Source organism: Notechis scutatus, chromosome 5 (genome assembly GCF_049901735.1).
Source record: "Notechis scutatus isolate UNSWTSFEM ecotype Mainland chromosome 5, rNotScu1.2, whole genome shotgun sequence".
NCBI lineage: Eukaryota > Metazoa > Chordata > Lepidosauria > Squamata > Elapidae > Notechis > Notechis scutatus.
This window is the reverse complement of record NC_142013.1, coordinates 18,964,737-18,989,385: the sequence shown is the minus strand read 5'-3', so window position 1 is coordinate 18,989,385 and position 24,649 is coordinate 18,964,737. Positions and strand designations below refer to the sequence as shown.

At 37.1% G+C, this 24,649-nt stretch overlaps 1 protein-coding gene across 1 annotated transcript in view; it reads right to left on the bottom strand.

The window, feature by feature from the left end:
• Nucleotides 1-24,649, bottom strand: part of DDX10 (DEAD-box helicase 10) — a 159,786-nt gene that overhangs the window by 20,424 nt on the left and 114,713 nt on the right. Inside the window, exon 16 of the mRNA XM_026685339.2 lies at nt 19,813-19,869. Within this exon, the coding sequence (XP_026541124.1) occupies nt 19,813-19,869 (57 nt within the window). The remainder of the gene's footprint in view (nt 1-19,812; nt 19,870-24,649) is intronic.

Sequence of the window (24,649 nt, the reverse complement as noted above, 5' to 3'; positions counted from 1 at the left end):
CCCGATACGAAGTGCCCCACCAACGCCGATGCCAACATCCAAGCCGTCGCCACCCGCCCACCCAAAGATGCAAGTGGGGGAATTAAGTCACCCCCGAAAAGAGAGCCTAGCCATTTTTTCGGGGCTCAAAAAAAATAAGACCCAGCCTTATTATATGAGAAACACGGTAGATGTAATATGTTTAATGAAAAGAAGGACTAGGGGTGACATGCTAGCAGTATTGCCACAAGGAAGAGGAAGTCAAACTATTCCCCAAAGCATCTGAAGGCAGAATGAGACGCAATGGTTAGAAACTAATCATGGAGAGAAAGAACCTAGAACTAAGGAGAAATTTCCTGACAGTTAGAACAATTAATCAGTGGAACAACTTACCTCCAGAAGGTGTGAGTGCTCCAACACTGGAAGTTTTTAAGAAGAATTTGGACAAACATTTATCTGAAATGGTATAGGGTTTCTGTCTGAACAGAGGGCTGGACTCGAAGATCTCCAAGGTCCCTTCCAATTTTGTTATGGCAGTATGTTGTTTTATTATTCATATTGTTTTAGCTGTTGATTGGGAGCTGCCAGGAGTTTGATATAATGGACCAGTTTGGTCCAGTGGCAATAGGCTAGAAAATAAGAAACTATGAGTTCATGTCCCGCATTAGCCACAAAAGCCAGCTGGGGGACATTGGGCTAGTCAGTTTATAAAAGTTTTAAATAAAAAGTAAATTAAGTAAATACATTCTCTCTAGATAATGTCCCTCTTCATCCATTCTATGATTCTACTGTAGTGTTTTTTTTAATGTTGGTTTTAAAAATAAGAGGTTTTTAAGTGCCATCTCGTGGCATCATGGGCCCCAAAGCATCAGCGGAATTGAGTTGCTGTCCTCCATGTTTTAGTGAACTTCATAAAGAAACAGATCTGCACAATGATCTGAAATTATTTTTCAGCCTTGACTTTTTCTAACATATTAAAATGTGCTACATTTATATTTCAAAAATCTGCATTGCTTTCTTTCCCAGATAATCATTCTACCCAATTATTCTGATTCCTTTCTATTCCCTAGCCCTTTTCAACCTTGCATTTGTTTGCATATGAAAGAGAAAAAACCAATTTCCTTTTGTCAAAGAATATTTTATTGGATGCCAATGTTTCTGAACTGCAGACTATACTTTTGGAAATAAATGAGAATTGAAATGGAATAGCTTTTCTGCATTTTAAGGACAGCTAGGAAGCATAAATAAAGCTTGAATTCAGGGTTAAAAAAATAATGGAGCCCTGGAACAATTTCACTTATATTTTAGTAATTTAATAATTCTAATGCCTGCATAAAGTTGAGAAAATAATTTAAAGAAGGTATTTCCAAACTGTGATATTATAATCTGAATTATTCAAAATGAAACACTTAAGAATAAATGTAATTACTTTATATATTTAATCTATTTTAAATATTGTTTTTAAGCTTCAGGAAACCAAAAATAGTAGCAGTAAATTAAATTACCATTATGTAGGCTGCACCAACTCTTATGCAAAAATAGTGATAATAACTATCAAAAATACTATTAAAGTGTAATTTAATATATGGAAAATGATTTTATAAATATATACATATTCTACTTGTATACTGTTGAATCAACATAACTATATAGGACAATAATACTGTATATTCATGTATTTATGTATTCTGTGATTCTATGACTAAAACCCAAAATGGCAGCACTGCCATAAAATTCCAAGTTATCCTTTTTAGAAAAAGGAAGTATAAAGCCCTTAAAATGATGGTAAATCCAAAATGACATGGATAAAATGAGGTATTTAAAAAAGAATATTTTTATCACCATTATTACCAGGGGTGGGATTCAAATTTTTTAACAACCGGTTCTGTGGGTGTGGCTTAGTTGGTGGGCGTGGCTTGGTGGTCATGTGACATAGTGGATGTGGCTTGGTGGTCATGTTATTGACTGGGTGTGGCCAACTCAATACCACTCACATCGAGGCACACATCTCCTCGCCTGGCCTCTCATAACTGTGGGGATGCTGCAACAGTCGTAAGTGTGAAAAATGGTCATAAGTCACTTTTTTCAGTGCCATTGTTACTTTGATTGGTCACTCCACACAAGCAAAGTACCAGCAAAGGAGGGGGAAAAAACTCCAGAGAAGTTCCTGAGACAGGAAGTCTAGTCCTGCCAAGAATGTAATAAGGGTTAACGGAGAGGCAGTTTCTGTAAGCAACACCAGAATGTTTCTTTCCTGCCTTCCTTACAGGATTAGGCCAGTAATTTCTTCTAACAACCGGTTCTCCGAACTGCTTAGAATGTTGACAACTGGTTCTAGCGAATAGGTGCGAACTGGTAGAATCCCAACCCTGATTATTACTGTAATAACAACATAACGTTAGCAAATATTGCACAGTCCAGCTTCTCCTGAGTGGCATTTGTTGTCCATTTTAAGCAACAGTATTTTGCAATTTTTTAGAAGTCATCTCTATACAATTATTCGATACAAGTATCGAATTGACATTCGATACAATTATTACTAAAGGTTATAATTAATTTATAATGAAGCACTTTGCCACAAAAGACACAAAATTATATATTATTTAATGAATAAGTAAACAAAGCTTCATTTCCAGAGACTGAGCAGCACAGAAGATATATAGGCTAAAAACCAACATACAACAAACATAATTAAATAATTAAATAATGCCAGTATTCAGAGGTAACATAATTCAGTCTTTTTAAAGATTAAGTCAATTTTTAATTGAAAATTAATTAAAAATTAAGTTAATTTGTCTTAACATATAATAAGGAGGCAATGGTGTGAATATTCAGAAGTGGAACTGTTCCAAAGTATTTTAACTATATGGTGCCTGCAGATGGTATTTCCTCAATAGGGGGACTCTGATTCAATCACATACGAACAGGTAATCAAAGGATTTTTGTCAGAACTTTTGGTTTAGCATTCATTTGGGATTAACATATTTGGGGGAGAAAACTTCTCTCAAATAGATAATTTGCCCATAATTTGCACAACCATCAAGAACAATCTACCTCCTGTGAAGACACAGATAATAAAGCAATTCAAGGCCACTCAGGAACAGCACCCCAATAGTGAACTATCTCTCAAGAGGAGAAGGATATTGGTTCTTCCATGCTCTGCATGGCAGTTCTTAAGTCTATTTGTTTACTTACATGCTCTCTGGTTTTAATACCTCTCCCAAATCTTATTGAATAGTTTATGATTCTGTATTTCTTTGTTTTCTCTAGGGGCATCCATAAGTTATTGGGGGGGAGGGGGGAAGAGAGTGAAAAAAAGACAAGATGGAAGGCATGACCACATGATCAAAACCCCATTCCCTTAATTACATGCATGGCATGGAAAGAAGAAATATTATACTAGCCTCAATACTCCATGTCCAGCTATAGTGGAGCTACTAAAAAGCAATAGGAAACAGACAAGATTTTTTTCTCAGTGTAATCCAAAGGTGCTTTTTCAAGAGGCAACTAGACTTTCAGGTTTTTCTTTGAAGACGTTTCGTTTCTCATCCAAGAAACTTCTCATCCAAGAAGCTGAAAAGCCTCTTCTTGGATGAGAAGTGAAACCTTCCCAAAAAACCCCAGAAAGTCCAGTTGCCCCTTGAAAAAAAACCTTTTGGACAACCATGACTGAGAATCTCCACTGACATTTCTCAGTGTATCTACTCCTAATGTAAAATATCTAAAACAGTGTTTTCAATCTTGGCAACTATAAGATGTGAATACTTCAACTCCCAGAATCTTCAGGCCAACTTTGAAAAACACTGATCTAAAGTCACTACTGTTGTGCTTGAACTAAGGCTCCTGGCAATATAGACAAACTTCTACAGTACAAATCTGATATAATTGGCACAAAAAAGTAGTATTGAAATGGTGCAATCCATGGTTCTTCTATGAAGATCACTAAATAAATACTCTACAGAAATCTCTCTTACATAAAAATAGGGGGAAAAGATTTGCAGAGATAATTGTTGTTGGAAATTTTAACATTTTTGTTTTGCACAGTTAGACTTTATAATATAACCATGGAGGGAAAAGGTCCCTGTAGAGTTATGTCAAATATAACTTCTGGGAAAGCAGCCAAGCATATCCTTGAGCAAAGTAATCTTGCTGCAACTTACAATTTTATCTAATTGCATTATAATGCTAGATGCAACACTCAGGTGGTAGGTCTTTTCAACATTTTAAGCATCAAAGCAACCATTTATTGCCAATTTCATATGGAACAATTGCTCCAATTTCAAATAATTATTCAGCATGAAAGCAGAGCCCTTAGGGTGAGATAGTATAGCATCACCTGCAAAATATTGTTTTACTGCAAACTATATTTGAGAATTAGTTTTCCTTTTCTGCAAGGTTACAACAAACCCAACTACAATTTAAGGATTGAATTTACTTTATCAAGAAAAATGTAACTTAGAAAAATCATCTTTGAAAAACCTAACACTTTAAGCCCAGGGATCAAATCCGGAGAACATTAGGCAACCATATTTTTAAAATAGTATGGCTCAGAGGACGTTAGGAGACTGTTACAGACTTTGTTGTTGTTAATTACAAAGTCATGACTGACCCATCACGATCCCGTGGACAACGTTCCTCCAGGCCTTCCTGTCCTCTACCATCCTCCGGAGATTATTTAAGCTCACACCTACTGCTTCAGTGACTCCATCCAGCCCCCTCATTCTCTGCCATCCCCTTCTTCTTTTCCCCTCCATCGTTCCCAGCATTAGGCTCTTCTCCAGTGAGTCCTTCCTTCTCATTAGGTGGCCAAAGTATTTGAGTTTCATCTTCAGGATCTGGCCTTCTAAAGAGCAGTCAGGGTTGATCTCCTCGAGGACTGACCGGTTTGATCGCCTTGCAGTCCAACGGACTTCGCAGGAGTCTTCCCCAGCATCAAACATCATAAAAAGTACATGTTTTAAATGAATGAATAAGTGGAATGGAGGCTCTCCTGTTGGTATGTCTGCCCCCAAATTATTTTTTTGTATTAAATTGATTAAGCATTATATGAAAGGTGTGAATAAACCTCAGTTAATCCTAATTGACAATCTGCAAGAAAATTTCCTGGATTGTGCTTCAAACTTTAAGTTAAGGTTTATTCATGGCAAGTTCATGCTATTTTCTGGGCAGAAAGCTCCCAAGATATCCAGGACCAAGTAATTTTGCTGAAGAAAAAAAAAAGGGATAAAGCAATAAAGTCACTCTCTTTTCTCTGCAACCCCCTGGCGTAAATGTACAGTCCTGCATTTTGTATCTTATAACATCTCTGTTGAGCACTGTGTTTTCTCAGTCTAACAATGGTAAGCAAAACCTAGGCCTTGGGGCTAAATGAGGCAACTCAAGTATATTCAGGCCTTGACAAGAGCCGTTTGTCATTTTTTAGGCCTGCTGGGCTGAGAAAAGACGAAGGGGATGCCAAGTCCCTAACAAACATTCAACAACCAATAAAGCTAGGTTATCATACATAGAGATTACTCAGGTTTATTGAAAGGAAAAGGAGTTAGTTACAGAATTCTAGAGATTGGAAGCGTGCATGTTTGTATCCAATTAAATTAAATAAGAAATTAAATAGGATAAAGAGAATATATTTCTGATCCTTCTGCTAATTATATCTAGATACAGGGAAGCTATCTTTTTATTTGCCTGCCTAATAAAGAAGGAATTTAACAGAATAACAGAGTTGAAAGGGACATTGGAGGTCTTCTATCGAGTCCAATCCCCTGATCAAGCAGGAGAACTTATACCATTTCAGACAAGTGCCTTTACAGATAACAGATAACAGATAATCAGAGTTGGAAGGGACCTTATAGGTCATCTAGTCCAACCCCCCACCCAAGCGGGAGACCCTACCCCATTTCTGACAAATGACAGTCCAATCTCTTCTTGAAGGTCTCAAGTGATGGTGCTCCCACAACTTCTGAGGGCTGTTCAGACTCTTCTTAAAAGCCCCCAACAAAGGAGCACACACAACTTCTGAAGCCAAGCCGTTCCACTGGTTAACTGTTCACAGTGTTAGGAAATATCTCCTTAGTTCTAGATTGCTTCTCTCCTTGATCTAAGGCAGGGGTGTCCAACCTTGGCAACTTTAAGACTTGTGGACTTCAACTCCCAGAATTCCTCAGCCAGCTTTGCTGGCTGAGGAATTCTGGGAGTTGAAGTCCACAAGTCTTAAAGTTGCCAAGGTTGGACACCCCTGCTCTAAGGAGAAATATCTGTTTGACTAAAGAATATCTATTTGATTATATAATTATATTTATTTTACTCAGCTTATGTGACCACTTATTCACAAGCAGATGCTTCCTTCTCTGAAATGTATTTATTTAGCATATGGCATAATACACATGGTCTTACAACATATATTAATGTTTCACTTAAGTTAAAAACACAGTGAAACATGAATGTTAAAAATATATATATTCAGGTATCAATGTCTAGGGCACTGAGTCATTTATCTGAAAAAAGTCAGATACTGGATCAGTATATGCCCCCAGTTTTCAGCTAGTGGTGATATGATCTAAATTTGAAATAGGATCCCACTGTTACACTAGGGGGAGGATACTATACTTCTGAAATATTTTGCAAACTAAGATTCTTACTCCCAGATTCAAAAATGCTTTTTTTAAAATACAATCCAATGTAACAGTCCAAGGTTATGGTTAGTTCAACCTGCAGGTATTCAATTGATGGATATAGTGGAAAATATAAATGAGGAACTCTTTTATCAATTAGAAGGTAGGTGGTAGCTGCAGAGAGAGAGAGAGAGATGAGATGAAGAAATTATGGGTAGATTAAAATAATGAGGACAAAATAGTGTTTCAGAAACAGCAGGTTATGTGACTGCAAAATGACCGTGTATGATAAAATAGTCAGCTGGTATCATTGAAATCAAATCTACTTTTAGACAGAGAAACTGGCTGGAAGTTCTCTAAGAATATGAATTTCTACTTATTTTATTTTCTGATTCTTAACCATCTTGCCTGATGAAAATACTAAGAAACTCTAATCTTTGCAACTTCAGCTGTCCTTCCCAAAAATATGATCTCTGCAAGTTTTGCAAAGTTTTTTCTTACTCAAGGCCAACACAACCACTATAATCTTTAAAGAAAATTAAAAAAAATAGTTACCTGATTAATTTATTTTGGAATACTCTTTTATCAATGGCACCTTACTGATGAAAAAGCACTTACTACCTCAGATAAGTATCAGAAGGTACCTCAAAATTCAACTCAAACTTGCAACATGCTTAAATGTAAAATAACTTTTCACGTTATCTGTATTTTTTTTCTTCCATGAAGAACAAATTTCAAAGCTAAATACTCCAAATCTTTTTAATTAGGCTGACTCAGTTTTTGCTACATAGTTTTTTAAAAAAAACCACGATGGAGTCATCAGCTAAGTAGCAACAATGTCTGGCAAGCAACCAACATTTGGATTTCAATATGAATGGAGCTTTGTGACTCAATCACACTTTATTTTATTTTTAGACCTTAATGATCAGGAAAGATTAGGTACAATACCTTTTATGAACAACAGTACAGAGTTACAATAGCAAACACGGTGATGCTTTTTGCCTATAACTTTCCCTGGGGTAAGATAAAAAATTTGAAAGCCTGAGGTGGATAAGGTTCTTTGTCCTACCTCCTGAAGTGTTGCCAGATGTAAGAAAATTAAACAGAAGAGGGGGAAAACGAGAATGAACTGAAGGAGCTCTTTGGGTGAGAAGCAAAATGTTTTCAAAGAAAAAAAAAACCAAGAAAGTCCAGTTGCCTATTGGAAAAAGTACTTTTAAGATAACCATGATCTGGATCAGGGGTCTTCAAACTTGGCAAGTTTGGAAACCTCTGATCTGGATGATTGAGCATCTCCATAGACAAAACTAGAACACACCACTCTTTTTGATTTGCTTACAGAAGCAACAAAATATTTCCAATGGAATCTTGCTAAGCAATAAACTGTACAATAGTGGCGTTGTCGTCCTGTGGATGTTGTGGAAGGTTTTAAGAAGCAGTTTCACAAACATCTCCTAAGGATGATTCCCCTGCACGTTGCAGAAGGATGACCAGAATGATCCTCTCCATAATTCTTTGATTTCTTTAAGTGAAAAAAGCCCCATCATGAATGGGGAATAACCACAGAAGCAACAATCGTCCCTCATGTAGAAAGCTACCGTGTCAGTGAATACATTCAATCTAGTCTTCTGCCCAAAATGTTAGTTTTAGTATTCCAAAAGAAACCTTATATTTTTAATGACTTAAATCAGGGGTATCCACCTTGGCAACTTTAAGACTTGTGGACTTCAACTCCCAGAATTCTCAGCCAGCTTTGCTGGCTGAGGAATTCTGGGAGTTGAAGTCCACAAGTCTTAAAGTTGTCAAGGTTGGACACCCCTGACTTAAATAGTAAGTAATAGCAGCACAAAATGACAGCACTTGTTAAATACCTACCAGAAAAAGTGAATAAAAAATTACACAGGATGAAACTCGTTAAATATGTTATACTCTAAAACAGACCTCATTTGTATTTTGAACTATTATAAGATAAATCCAGTTGCCTCCTGAAAAAGTGCCTTTGGAACAACCATGACCTGGATGTCTGAGAATCTCTACAGACTATTAGATGATGATCTATCACATTTATCCATCTGAAGATACCCTATTTACTAAACAATATTTAAAATATTTTGATACTTCACAGAATATTGTCTTATATTCCTAATAGAGTTGATTATAACATTTCTACAGGCAACTTTGATCATTTTAATTTTCTTTATATTCCTGCCATAACACTGGATTCACCAGAAAGATTTTCAATGGAATGCAATTATTAATCTGTTAAAATGCAAAGGAATAGAATAATTGAATTGTATTTGGAAAAGCACAGTAATATTTGAAATGCATATAAATGATATTGTCATTAGCACTTCAAAATATAGCTTTTCTTCCTAAAAGGAGGGGGGTGGGTGGGTGGGTGGATGGCTGGATGGACAGACAGACATACTGTATATAAAACCACCAACAATAAATGCACATCAGACACTTGGTTTAATGAACTTCCCAATTCTGCTGCATTTCTTTAATGTGGTACTTTTCAAATTATGTTCAAACAATGGTTTTTGTGAGTTGTTTCCCAAGGTTCAGGAGGCTTTTTAAATAGATTTGGGATAAATTCAATTTCCCTACGTAAACAAATGTCCTACAAATGATGATATATTGCCAGATTGAAACTTCAAAGAAAAAAAAAATCATTAAAAGACTTCCAGATGAAGCCTGAAGATCCTATTATCTTTTCCTTTTAACACACCATTCCAGCACTCAAGGCAATTAAGTTCAAATATTGAAACATGCTGTTATGCCACCTCTAAAGAATATAATTTATCTATGATTTTGTCTAAATCCTTTTTTAAAAAGACTCAGGTAGCAAATAAAATAATTTGTGGTGATAACTAATTCATACATTGTCCTAGATTTATTATCCAATGATTTCATTTTACGATCCAAAGTTCTAGATAAATGAGAGAGGGGAAAATTGGCCACCCAGACCGGAGTTGTTTTGTTTGTGGCATTATTTTGCGATTATTTTTTCCCTGGTTTCCCCCAACACTTAAAAAAAAAAATCTGTAACAAGGCAATAGATTTTTCCCCTGTTGGTTTATTGCAATAAAATAATTTCAAATGTTTTCCTGCATTCTAGAGATAAGTGCAAATCTGCCGGGTGAACTACAAATCGGGCAAGAGGGATAGGTAATTATCTTTGAGGTGATCTATCACAGAAAGAATGAAATCAAAGACCATTTCTTCTCATCTTGAACTGCTGTTGGTTTCGGTTAGGTTTTATAAGCCAGAAGGGGATCCAGCTGCATAAAGTCTGCAGCCTAAGAAAGAGAGCAATCAAAACCAGCTAGCTCTTCAGTCAGAAGAAATACAAAACATGAGAGACACACAGTATCTTTATAAATTCTAATCATAAGTCAAGGAAACATGATGGCACAGCAGAAGTGTTCCATCTGTTCATTCTAAAAAGGCTGATGGGGATATGAAGTAATTGAGTTTTGTAAGGTAGCAAGTCATCTACAAATTTAATATAACAACTGAGACTGTTTAATTCTAAAGCATATGGCTGTTTAATCAAAAACAAAAGAAGTTGGCCTTCGACAATTTAAATTGGCAATTTTTAATCCAAAAAATTTATAATATGAATTTAGGCACCAAATCTGAAAACATTATAACAACTATTTATGATACACAACAAGCTAATATTATAATAAACGGGGAATATACCCGCCCAATAAAAATAGAAAAAGGAGTCAGACAGGGCTGCCAACTCTCACCCCTGCTCTTCATATTATCATTAGAAACATTATTAATGAGAATTAGACAGAACCCAGATATAAAAGGATTAAAGGTTAACAAAAAAGAATATAAGTTGCAAGCGTTTGCGGACGATATGACTTTTGCCTTTACCTCTGATTGTATGTATGTATGTATGTATGTATGTATGTATGTATGTATGTATGTATGTATGTATGTATGTATGCATGTACGAGGTAGCTAAAATAAGAAAAGAATAATTAAAGTTAAAATGAGGGGACAGCCTCCAAAGTGCTAGCCAACCCCAATATTGGGACTCAATCCCTGTGAGTGCTAAGCAAGTTGGCAGGATGAAGTTTCACCTCTTCTGAAAGGCCAGAACAGTGGGGCTCACATCACTTTTCAGGGAAGAATATTTTAAAAGTACAAAGACAGCTATTCTTAGACCTCATCAGTCAAAATTCTTTACCTGATGGGGTCCCTGTTTATCTTCCCTGTTGCTTGACATACCTTCTTCCCTCTTTAGAAAGAGATCTAATAGCAATAGCACTTAGACTTACATACCACTTCACAGTACTTATCTTATGCAAAGTCATTTTTAAATCCTAGTTGAGAGGAGAAACGTTAAAATTTGAAGCTTAGAGATAATGCAAAATAGTGAAAGTTCTTTCAGTGTAACACTGTACTTAAACTCAAAAATACACTTTGAATTTGGTATAACCAGTGAAAAATAGACAAAATGCTACATTTTCAGTTTTTTTAAAAAAACAATCCAGATTTCAAAACAAGAAGTTTAACTATGCACATAGTCTTCTTGAGCAACTGGAATATTAATGATAGCATGCCAATTAGTTTGAATAATCACTCTGAAAATAATTAACCAGCACAGAGACAATATTTTTCTGATTGCTGATTATAACTTGAGGGAAGGGGGTTATGGAGAACTACTAATTATAGTGTAAGGAGCATGTCAGTAGAAATGCAAGCCATTACAAACTGGGAGAAGAACAGCAGGTGGAGAACTGTAATTTAAAATTTGGAGATCTTTTTGAGGGGGAGAGGTAATTGCATTAGGCCCCACACACTATCAACATACTGTAATGAACTGATTAAACATGCACTACGTGCAAAGAGAGGCAGAGATCAATTCAGGCAGTTTACTAAATATGTGCCATTGGGAACAACACCTACTGCTGTGATGATGCCATCTTAACACCCCCCCCCCAGTGTTTTAAGTCTAGACTCAAATTGCTTAGCTCAATTAGGACTTGTTCCCGGTTGCTCCAAGATAATTTGTGAATGGTTTAGGGCAGGGGTGTCCAACCTTGGCAACTTTAAGCCTGGAGGACTTCAACTCCCAGAATTCCCCAGCCAGCAAAGCTGGCTGGGGAATTCTGGGAGTTGAAGTCCTCCAGGCTTAAAGTTGCCAAGGTTGGACACCCCTGGTTTAGGGAAGGGAGGGTTTTCATCAGTGGTGGTATTCTACTGTTTGGCCAAACCAGTAATAAAAAAACAGCTACCGGTTCAGGCTGAACCGGTATTTCTTTTTTTCTCCCAATGATCAGCTGTTCCAATGATCGGCTGTGCCAGGGTCCCCCTCACTGTTTTACTGCTTTGCCCAAGAGCCTGTGCTCTTGGCGCCCCTCCGCACTATGTTTTTTGCCTCCTGGGCCTCAGGGAAGCCTCCTGGGAGCAAAACCGGCCTGCCAGGAGGCTTCCCTGAGGCCCAGGAGCAAAAAATAAATAAAAAATGGAGTGCGGGGGGAGGGGTGCTCCAAAAAAGCCACACCCACCCAGTCACATGGCCATGCCTACCTAGTCACACCCACAAACCGGTAATAAAAATATTTGCATCCCACCCCTGGTTTTCACCTTGGGTACATGTGCCTTCAAATCAGGGTTTATTTTTATTTATTTATTTTGGACTCTTGGCAACTGCCTGGACAAGTCCCTGCAATTTTCTTAGAGCTGAGAGTGAGAGAGAGACTGGCCCAACATCACCCAGATGGCTTCATGCTCAAGGCAGGATTAGAACTCACAGCCCCTGCCGATTTCTAGCTTGATGCCTTAACTACTACACCAAACTGGCTCTCAATGTATGTTGGAAAAATCCAGAATGCTGAGTGGAAAGTGAGAATATGGGTGATCTTCTTTGCTTACATTCTTCTTCTTTCTTTACGTCTTCTTCTTCTAATTTTGACTTTTTGATTGTATAACAGCTTCCTTTCTTCTTGATTCAGCCATCGGCATTATTCCTGGCTCTTTGGAGGTAAGATACTACAGGACTACTATCTATATCAGGAATTACAATTGCTACTCCTGAATTACAGTCATTTTGAATTATTTGCTTTTGGATTAGTTGCAGATAATTTTAATATTCTGTTTGGCTTGGGAAATTTTCTTGCATGATACTGTGGCTGATTGACTTAAGGAGGGTATTCTGAAGAAAAAATGAGATTCCAGTGACAAAAATGAGATTCCAGTGAGATTCCAGCCATTTTGATCCATTGCAAATAGTTAATTAGCTTTCTTCCCTTGTTTTTTTTAAATGAATGAGGAAGGGGGGAGATTGATAAATCAGGAACCATTCATTGTTTTAAATGAAAGCTCAGAATAAGAGTTTATTTCTCTCATGCAAAAGATGAACTACAAGAGAAGGAACTGAAAAGAAAGCCAACTAGCTGTGGGAACTCAGAGGTGTAGGAGTAGGCTATAAAACTGAGATATAAAAATTCAGGGTATGAAAAATTACATCTGTCAAAAATGTTCTTAGCAGCCCTAAGCAAGTCAGTCTTTCTCAACTTCAGTTCCTGGATACTCCTTCACCATGATTTTGCAATGTAGTATTGTGGAATAATAATACTATACTAGCTGATTGCAAGAAGATATAAGTACAAAGAGTTTTGAATTTTTGGAAAACGCCATACAAATCCTAAACATTTCAATAATTGCAGTAGTCTGGGAATTAGTGTTTGCTAGAAGTTCTTGATGCAGACAGATGCATAGATGTTTATTTATATTTACATGTGTGTGTGTGTCTGTAGCACACGCATGCACACACACACAGAGGTATGTATGTATGTGTGTGTGTGTATACACACACATGTATGTGGATCTTTGGTTATTCGGGTTCTCTCCCGCGTAAGATTCAAAGTATCTAGGCAACGTTTCGGCGAGGTCCCACTCGCCATCTTCAGGCTGGTGCTTTCGGCTTAGTGCCAGTGCAAGCAGTGTGTGACCGGAGCTGCCATCTCTATATATACAAGTGGTGGGGATGGTGTGCTGGGCTGGTTGGCTGTGCTGCAGCCTCTTGATTGGTTGATGGAGTTGATGTTGGTATAATGGAGAAAATATGTTGGTATAATGTTGGTATAATGTTGGTATAATTCAGAAAACACACATGTATATGTATACACATGTATATGTATAAGTAAGGGACATTGCTCAGTTACAAGAAGTTATGTGTAGTTGCAAAAATTGACTGGGACAGTCTATATGGCCTTAAGAATAAAGGAATTGGGTGACATGTCCCCTTACTGGACTGGTGCCTACAATAACTACAACATTGTGCTCTCTGCTTCATGGTTTTACTTTGATTTATATAGTACATTAGTTATATAAATAAAGTATATTAATCAGTCCTCCCCAAACTGGAGAGTGTGCACCCAAAATTGTTCATGTGTATTTTAAAAGTGAAAAGGAGTCACTTTTTTTTCCAAGTCTGAAGCACATAACAGTAGAGTATTCTTCAATATGAATCCTTGTGTTACTGAGTATCAGTGACACAAAAACTGTGACAGACAGAAGCATTTTTAAGATACTCTAATGTAATTTCCATAGATGTCCCTGAGATCTCTGATATAGAAGAAGTCATATTGGCCATTCAATCTTATTTCCTATGAAGAAGAATATTTATAGCTCAGAGTAGGAAATGAGGGGTCCTTAGTGGTCTCTGAGCTCGACTATTTTCTTGTAGATGTTTCATTACATCATAATGGACTAGCACTGATGATGTTACATTGTTTGGATAATAAAATGTCCCCCCCCCCCCAAAAGAGCTCAAAGAGCGCCTATTTCCTACTCAGTCCTGGAATTCTTTCTTAAACCCATGTAGCAATGGGAATTCTTGGTAGGTACTGTAACTGAGTCCTCTGCCAGTCTTAATCACTGCTAATTGCTCAACTTCCTGACTAGTAATTCTCTTCCCAATCCTTCTTTCAATGTTTCTATCATTTCCTTTCCTTTGATTCTTTACAGGTAGTCCTGGCTGACCAGCCACTTGTTCAGCAACTACTTGAAATTACAACAGTGCTGAAAAAGGAAACTTATGATCAGTTCTTAAAGTTGTGGCCCTCACTGTATCCCATGGTCATGGGATTGCCATTTGCGATCTTCATAGTCAGCTTCCAAAAAGTAAACATCAATGGGAAAACCAGAAGGACGTCACAAGTTGTGGCCATATGACATTGTGCTTAATAAGCCACAGTGATTCACTGAACAACTGCAGCAGGAATGACGCTGTAAGTCTGCATGTCATTTCACTTAATATTTGCAATGCTTAGCAGCAGAATTGCCAGTCACAATTGCAATCAGTAAGTGAAGACTACCTATACTTTTATTAATTTAAAGAAATATATAAAAAGCGGTATCAGTATGCTTGGAGGGAAGGGCACAGCAAAGTAACAAGAGTTGTCAACTTCTCCCAATTCTGGAATTTAAAATTGAATTTTATCCTGTCTGCAAATTTCCTAAACAGAACAATAATAGGTTATTTTCCTAAATTATAAACATGCATGCAACATGTTAGCTACACAGCACTAACTAGATTATAATACTGGAAAAACTAAAAATAGTATGCATCCACAAAACATTTCAGAATCATTGCAGTGCACAGAAAATGTGAAGGCCATACTTAAAATACTTTATTTTGGATACTCCAATTAGAGATGCTGTGATTGCTTCTGAACTTGGTGCAGGTTAAGCACCCATTTTAATATTCAATATGATAAAAATAGATTTTGAGATCCCTATTATGTCTCTTTATCCAACTCTACATACTATAATCATTCATTTCACACTGAGACAAGATCATCTCTTTCTTTTTATTATCCTAGCAACACTAATAAAGATTGCTAAAATGTATTTTTCTGTGGGCAGTTATCTTCTAGAATATGCAAAGCTTCAGAAAGAAGTTTACTAGATACGGATGAATTCTTGTAAAACTGCAGGTGCTTTTCATAAATCACCAGGTGGTACAGTGCTGCCCTACAGCGTCAGCTATTAATTCAAAATTATCGTATCAACCATCCTGTAATGGCAGGGTGGGTTAGGCACAAAGTATGTAGATAAGAATTCTTGGGTGCAAAGATGCCTATAGTCTAACAGAGTGACAAAGAAAAGGAATGAAAGCTGGGACCTATTTTAATAGAAGTGGCTTGACCCACAGTTAAGCTATGAAATTGAAATTGCAAAGAGAGAGAGAGAGATTAAATTATGTAATGTATGAAAATATGTATAAAGAAGTTATTACAAAAATGGCAATCCTCTGATAATTTAATATTTCAGCACTGCCAAAATAATTTGACATTTTTTAATGAGCAACCAGGCAAATAATAAAAATAATAATAAAACCAGGCAGCCAGTTGTTTAGGATTTTTTTGCCAACTCCAATGAACAAGAACTCACTTCTGCAAATGCCTAAAGTAACTGGACAGACATAGGATTTAAACTGGGATGAGATGGGGGAAAGAAAGCGACAGGGTGGTTTATGCAGATGCTGGCTACATGTGATACAAATTGCCAAGACCTTGTTAACAATTGTAATACAGGTGAAACTCAAAAAATTAGAATATCATGCAAAAGTTCATTTATTTCAGTAATGCAACTTAAAAGGTGAACCTAATATATGAGATAGACTCATTACATGCAAAACAAGATAGTTCAAGCCGTGATGTGTCAAAATTGAGATGATTATGGCTTACAGCTCATGAAAACCCCAAATCCACAATCTCAGAGAATTAGAATATTGTGAAAAGGCTCAAAGTGTCCCACTCTAATCAGCTAATTAAGCCATAACACCTGCAAAGGGTTCCTGAGCCTTTAAATGGTCTCTCAGTCTGGTTCAGTAGGAATCACAATCATGGGAAAGACTGCTGACCTGACAGTTGTGCAGAAAACCATCATTGACACTCTCCATAAGGAGGGAAAGCCTCAAAAGGTAATTGCAAACGAAGTTGGATGTTCCCAAACTGCTGTTATCAAAGCACATTAATAGAAAGTTATATGGAAGGGAAAAGCATGGAAGAAAAAGGTGCACACGCAGCAGGGATGACCGCAGCCTGGAGAGGATTGTCAGGAAAAGGCCATTCAAAAGTGTTGGGGACTTTCACAAGGAGTGGACTGAGGCTGGAGTCAGTGCATCAAGAGCCACCACACAGACAGATCCTGGACATGGGCTTCAAATGTCGTATTCCTCTTGTCAAGCCACTCCTGAACAACAACGTCAAAAGCATCTTACCTGGGCTAAAGAAAAACAGAACTGGTCTGTTGCTTAGTGGTCCAAAGTCCTCTCTTCTGATGAGAGCAACTTTTGCATCTCATTTGGAAACCAAGGACCCAGGGTCTGGAGGAAGAATGGAGAGGTACACACTGCAAGATGCTTGAAGTCCAGTGTGAAGTTTCCACAGTCTGTGTTGATTTGGGGAGCCATGTCATCTGCTGGTGTTGGTCCACTGTGCTTCATTAAGTCCAGGGTCAACGCAGTCGTCTTCCAGGAGATTTTGGAGCACTTCATGCTTTCTTCCGCAGACGAGCTTTATGGGGATGCTGACTTCATTTTCCAGCAGGACTTGGCACCTGCCCACACTGCCAAAAGCACCAAAACCTGGTTCAATGACTGTGGGATTACTGTGCTTGATTGGCCAGCAAACTCACCTGACCTGAACCCCATAGAGAATCTATGGGGCATTGCCAAGAGAAAGATGAGAGACATGAGACCGAACAATGCAGAAGAGCTGAAGGCCGCTATTGAAGCATCCTGGTCTTCCATAACACCTCAGCAGTGCCACAGGCTGATAGCTTCCATGCCACGCCGCATTGAGGCAGTAATTGCTGCAAAAGGGGCCCAAACCAAGTACTGAGTACATATGCATGCTTATACTTTTCAGAGGTCCGATATTGTTCTATGTACAATCCTTGTTTTATTGATTGCATGTAATATTCTAATTTTCTGAGATTGTGGATTTGGGGTTTTCATGAGCTGTAAACCATAATCATCACAATTATGACACATCACGTCTTGAACTATCTTGCTTTGCATGTAATGAGTCTATCTCATATATTAATTTAAGTTGCATTACTGAAATAAATGAACTTTTGCACGATATTCTAATTTTTTGAGTTTCACCTGTATGTTAAAAATTGTGTTTATTGAGAGTTTGAAATAGTTTGAAATCTTTTGAGGTATGTCTGTTCAACAATCTCTTGCTCAGTGATGCTGTTAAAATCTGTTTTCCAAGATGCTTACCTTAAGATCTGCAGTCATTGAAATGCTGTGATATTACTCTATCCTTGCAGGAGTTCTGATATTAAAACTTTACCCATTAATTTTTTGCACAATTATTTAGCTCAAAATCACATGTATGAAAAGGTTTCAGGTCCCAAAACTCCAACAAATCAAGGCTCAGTGTTATACAACTCTACCTTATTTCTAGAAAAAGACAGGAATGGCCATATAGGAAACATCTCCAAAGATATGTTAAGACTTTGTCATTCTGATAATTAAGAACACAATCAACATCTTGAAATGGAGCAGAATTGCTTATGGGCAGCTAGTATATTATCTGTGAAGGCTGGCTTGTAATAATTAGCATCAGCTCTCTGGGTGTCATGGACAAAGACTATTATATATTATTCTGACATTTTGCTCTGATCCTTTTAGTGTAGATTTAGTATGTTCCACTGTACTGACTCCTTAATGATTTGAATGTGCAAAACCAAAGAAGAAAATGTCACATTGTTTGATCAGCAGGAAAGAATCTCTTGCCTATCATATTTTAAGTTTCATTTCTTGATTCAAATCTTGAATACCATACAATTTTAAGATTGTTATTACCACTGCTGTCCACTGTTTCAGCCTTACCAACATTTACCTGTTATTTTGAAACAAGTTTTTTTTCTGAAATTCATCTTTTATTATCATTACTGCTAGGCACAGTCTCCTTTTTTTTTGATAATTTAGACCAATTATTTGCCTTCTTTTGGTCTACAATGAATGTCATTTACCAAGACCAGCTCTCTGAGTTTTACTGATGGCACAGAGAACACAGAAAGAAGGATGGCATCGAAAGAGACCAATCTTTGCTAAGAGCCAGACAAAAATAATGTCATTTTGATGCAATATAATGAGACCGGTAAGGCAAATGATGCACACAATCAGAACTTCATCCTGGAAATTAATTTCCAATCAGTATCTCTTGAATGAGCTGAATTTCTTTGCTGTAATACATATACCAGATCAAAATTACAGCTTAACATGTGATTTGCATTCATATCAGAATGTTTATTTCCGGATTTATCCATAGCATATAAGCATTTGGTTTAAAAGAAAATCCTTCCGCAATTCTGCATCCATAACTGCATGCATTAGTTATTGCAATATTCAAATTACACATGCAAATGATGAAACTAGAAGACATGGAAAAAGAATTTTGGAGGAAGCAAGGACAATGAATATGCAAGGATTAAAAATATAAAAAATGTAAAAGAGTAGTAAGGAGAACACAAACAGAAGACTAAAAATTTGCATACATGGCTTTCTTTCTATTATACACTGTGATGGTTCAACACCCTTAAGATGTGCACATGCAAAGCAGTTCAAGAGTAAATTATCATTAAACTTGTTTTCTCATACATGCTGACTTAATGAGCTTTGTTTATTTTTGTAGTAATGGGACATATGAACCTAGCTGCTAAGATCTTAGCTACTATAAATTAGACTATTCAGCAATCTATGGATAATAGCAACAATGGCTTTCATGGCAACCTTTTAGTAAAGCAACAATCTCTATGCAGCCATATTGCAAAGGCACTGACAGTATGCTCTACGAATTCCCAATGTATTTCTCCAGATTTAAAGTCATTTTTCCCAATGTGTTTCTCCAGATTTAAAGTCATTTTCCCCAATGGCTTGGACTCCAGAATATGCCCTTCAAAAAGAAAAAGTTGTCTGGCTAAAAAGGGGTGACATGACCCAGACCTCACTCCTTTTATAAACCATAGTTAAGACCCTGGAAGCATTACATCTTAAATAGCAAACTGTATTTTATTTTCAGTCCCTTTATAATCATTCTCTGCCTTCTCCCTTTTCTCTGCTACAAAAGACTCCAGTACACTAATGGAAATTTTTCTTTGAATATCCTATAATTTATTTTATCTTATTTTTATCTGTTTTATTTGTATCCTTTATTATTTCCGTCTTCCTCCTTACCTTTGCATTCATCTTCCTGGCTTCCCTTCTAGCTGCCTTTTCTTTAAGCCTTTTCTCCTGTAAAGAACAAAATCAAACATAAGAACATTAAGCAGTGTAGAACAAAGAAGCAACTTGAACCAAAAATGGACATGCCTACATATCACCACCATTAGCTTTTGTAGGCATAATAATGAATATATGATCAGAAAAAAGTTCCCATTTAGCCTTATTTTTAACAAGTGATTAATATTCTTTGCCTGGGCATTTATGCATTCTGAAATGTTGGCTTAACCTAGATGTAGACTGCAGTATTTTCTAAATGCTCTATCTATTTTCAATTTAAAGATAAGTAGAGAGATAAATATATGGACCAACATTTGTCTCTCAGGCTGTGGCAGATTTTCTTTTTGATGTATAGAACCATGAACCAACCACATACAGGGTGACTGAACCACAGAATAGGACACCAATGTGTAAGTTTTCTGTTAGTATCTTTCATCTTTTCCAACCTTGTAAGGGACTGCAGTGATTTCTCAACCCCATTAAAAAACCCTTAAGGTTTCCATTATTCATTTTAGAGCTTAGGTCTCTTTTTCTATGGTGCACACAGAAAAATCATGAACTCTGTGATATGCTGCACTTGTTATTTAGTCACTAAGTCTCTTCACAACCCCATGGCCCATAACACACCAGTCCCCCCATTTTCCATTGTCTTCCTGATTCTGCCCAAACTCATACTCATTGCATCAATGACACTATCTAGCCATCACGTCCTCTTATCATTTCCTTCTCCTTTTGCCTTCAATCTTTCCCAATATCAGAGTCTTTTCCAATGAGTCCTCTCTTCTCATTTGGTGGCCAAGGTATTTGAACTTCAGCCCTATTCTTCCGAAGTATCTGTCCTTCCAAAGGACAGTCAAAGTTGATTTCCCTTAGGACTGACCTTGCAGTCTAAGGGACTCTCAAGAATCTTCTCCAATAACACTATTCAAAAGCATCAATTGACACTCAGCCTTCTTTATGGTCTAATTCTCACAGCCATACATTACTATTGGGAAGACCACAGTTTTGACTGTATGGACCTTTGTAGACCTTTGTAGTTTGGTGGGTACCAGATTTGGGAATGGGCAGTCTGAACAGGGTGCCCTCTATTTTGGGTGCAAGATAATTTCTCCATCGTAGTGTTATGGAGCACAAAGAAGGCAACTGTAAAGAATTATTCCTGGCTCTCTTTGCCGTAGCAGCAGCTTGTGTTCTCAATATTTATTTGAACATATGGATGCACTCATAGAGATCAATGAACGTTCATATAATTTATTTTATAAAGACTCCATTTGTTTCAATTACTGTCAAGGTAATTAATGAGTTAGTCGGAATGGGAGCTATGGGTCACAAACTACTCCAGATTAAACATCGGTGATATTGTTCTCCTCTTCTTGTCATCTTTAGACATGTCAGTAACCCAACTGTGACTTGTTCAATTCTTGTACATTCAGTGTAAATACCTTGACTCTGTAAGTCAGTACTCAATTTTCTACCGCCTCCAGCCCAATTTCCAAGCTACTTTGTTATGACCTTCTATGCTGTATCCTGTCAACCTATGTCACTTGCCCATTTCTCTCAAAACCTAGTTGCTCTGCTTAAAACACTACCACTGAAAAGGAGCTGCAACACTCTATTAGAAATGACCTGGGAGAAAGAAAGAGGTGAGGAGATGAGACAGACAAAGGGCATGGGACAAGTTCAGACAGTTGCCAAATTAGAAGATGAAAATAGATTTTGGGGAAAAACATTAAAAATTCATCAGAGAGACTATTCCAAGCATAGGGAGACATCGCTACACTGTGCTATTTTGGTGACATTCATCTATCACCCTTGTAAGCACAACCACAGAAAAACAAGGAGGGCAAAAGGGCAAAATCATCAGTGCTACAACTGTGCAAATTCCAATCCTTTTAGAAAGGCTTGTATGGGAACGAGAGGCAAAACTCTACAAACTGGAGATTACAGAGCAGAGATACCTGGTCAATTTTGCCCATTGAGAGAGAAAGTTTGTGAAGGGAATAGAATCCCATTCCATGGAAAAATAGTGGAAATATATATCAAGTGCATTTTTATAACTGTCATTTTCTATGCACAAAGTACATACACATCAATTTTATAATTAGAATTAATACATAAGTGTACTAGTTGCATGAAGATATTTATCAACCCTTAAAGAGCAGGGCACATTGAGAATATAGATGTGCTAAACAAAACTCCACATTGGTGACAGGAAAGGCACCCAGCCATTAAACACTCTGCTAGCTCCATTCAGTTTCCCAGACTCCACTCCGCTAGGGATTATGGAGTCATTAAAAGATGATGATTATGTACTAGCTAAAGAGCATTAAAGAGGGTAGAGAAATCCTACAAAGAACTATTTGTAGTAGGGTAAGGAAGAACATAAAATTATTTTATGTGCAAAAAAAGCATAACAAAAAAAGTGAAATGGGGATAACTAAAATCTCCTTCTAAATAAAAGTTATTAGATATATCCACAGAAAGACTACAACATGTTGGACATTTATCAAAATGTCAAACTCTGCAAGTGAGATTTCAACAAACATCCAGATTTTTGGCAATCGATAGCTTGAAGACATACAGTACTGTATACTTCCTAAGTATTTTAATATGCCTGCCAACATGTCACAACTGGGGAATTAAAAACATAAAGAACAAAAAACCTCATTTTAAGTGACAAAAATAATAATAATACCCAAATGGATCAAGGAGTATATTACAGGAAAAAATTACAAGTATACGGGGAGTAGGAGATTGTGTTCTTTATATTCAGAAAAAGAACATCTTGACAATTTTTATGGGAAGTTATTCTACTTATAGTAACACTATTGTTAGCATAACTATTAGAGTCCAATAGTTATTCTGATCCCAATAGTTATCCTAATCATCATCATCATCATGAATAGCTATTCTACTCAAGAGCCACGGTGGCACAGTGGTTAGAATGCAGTACTGCAGGCTACTTTTGCTTACTGCCGGCTGACTGCAATTTGGTAGTTTGAATCTCATCAGGCTCAAGGTTGACTCAGCATCCTTCCATCCTTCCGATGTGGTTAAAATGAGGACCCAGATTGTTGGGGGCAATAGGCTGACTCTGTAAACCACTTAGAGAGGGCTGTAAAGCACTGTAAAGCGTTATATAAGTCTGAGTGTTATTCCTATTGCTATCATCATCATCACATAATAACAGAGTCGGAAGGGACCTTGGAGGTCTTCTAGTCCAACCTATTCTACTCCGTCATCATCTATTAAATTTACACACTCGGTGACTCTGAGCAGTTTATAAATTGTTAAAGTGATTTTAAAACAAAACGTGGGGGGAGAAGCAATAGCAGAGAGATGGCAGAAATGATAAAACCAGACATGGCTCAAATCATGCTCATCAGAGCCCTGGGCAAAGACCCGGGTCTTCATAGCCTTTTACAACATAGCCTTTAAAGGGGTGGGGGCTCTTCCAGTTTAAGGGGAACCTCATTCCAGCAGGCAGGCACTGAGACAGAGAATGCACAGTTCTAGGTCCCCATAAATGGCATTGTTTAATTCAGGGGTCTTCAAACTTGACAGCTTAAGACTTGTGGACTTCAACTCCCAGAATTCCTCCACCAGTCATGTTAGCTCAGGAATTCTGGGAGTTGAAGTCCACAAGTCTTAAATTTGCCAAGTTTGAAGATCCTTGGTTTAATTGAAGGATTAATTATCTTTTACAGTTTAGATAAAAAAGTATGCAACAAGAGTTGCATGGCTTCATGTGATCCTACGCTTTCGCTTATTTTCCACTTTACTGAACTTTAGTGGTTTAGATACAAATCCTAAAATACATATAGGTTTACATCTTGATTATCGATATGCATCTTGCTAAACTTTTTAATAAAAGAAAACATATTTATTTTTCCTGGAAATATACTTGGTCTGCAGAATATCATCTCTTATGTTTTCTTGGTGCCAGAATAATGAGTAGAAGACTTCTTGCTAGCCCAGGAAACTCCAACTCAAAATTCAAGCAACTATTCAAAGCTTTGCATAGCCCAATGCTTTCAGAGCACCTACAATGCTTTATGGGATTATGAATGTATTATCTACAGCGAAAATTGCCTTAGGCTGCTCTAACTCTCTACCCTTTTGTAATAAGATAGGCACAGAGAAAACTAGGAATTTTTACATATAAATCTCATGCTCTGCTACTAACCAAGGCAGAATCTCTCCATGAGGCACAGTGGCGATGCCACTACCTTATTATACTGCACACTATATCCTATAATAAGTTATAAACACTCAATAAATGAAATTAGTACTTCTATAGATGCTATTATAAAGAGCATAGAGAGGTAGATACACCTTGTACTTAGAGTATCTAAACCACTGTTTGCTGGCAGTAATGGCTATTGATCGCCTCTATACGTAACAAATATGTATTATCTCCAATATCACAGAAAATGTACCTTTTAATGCTAATTACTATGGGATATGCATGTGAAAGTGACAATGTGCCCATGTTCTATTTGTGAACTTTCTAGAAGCTTTCAGTCAGTGTAGGACTGCAATAACAGATTAAAATGGGAAATGGATAAAAATAGTTTGTTCAGCTTTTGCTTTTAATTTGGGTTAGTTTGCTGCTAGCTCAAACTTAGTAATAAAGTAATAATTTATAAAGATTTATTTTGTTCTGATAAAACAATGGAAGGAGATGAGAAAATAAGCCAGTAGAAACAAGTTACATTAGAGTAAGAGTAGCATACCACTTCTAGCAAACAGAGAATGGAAGGGAAGGGAGGGGGGAGAAATGGAGGGAAGA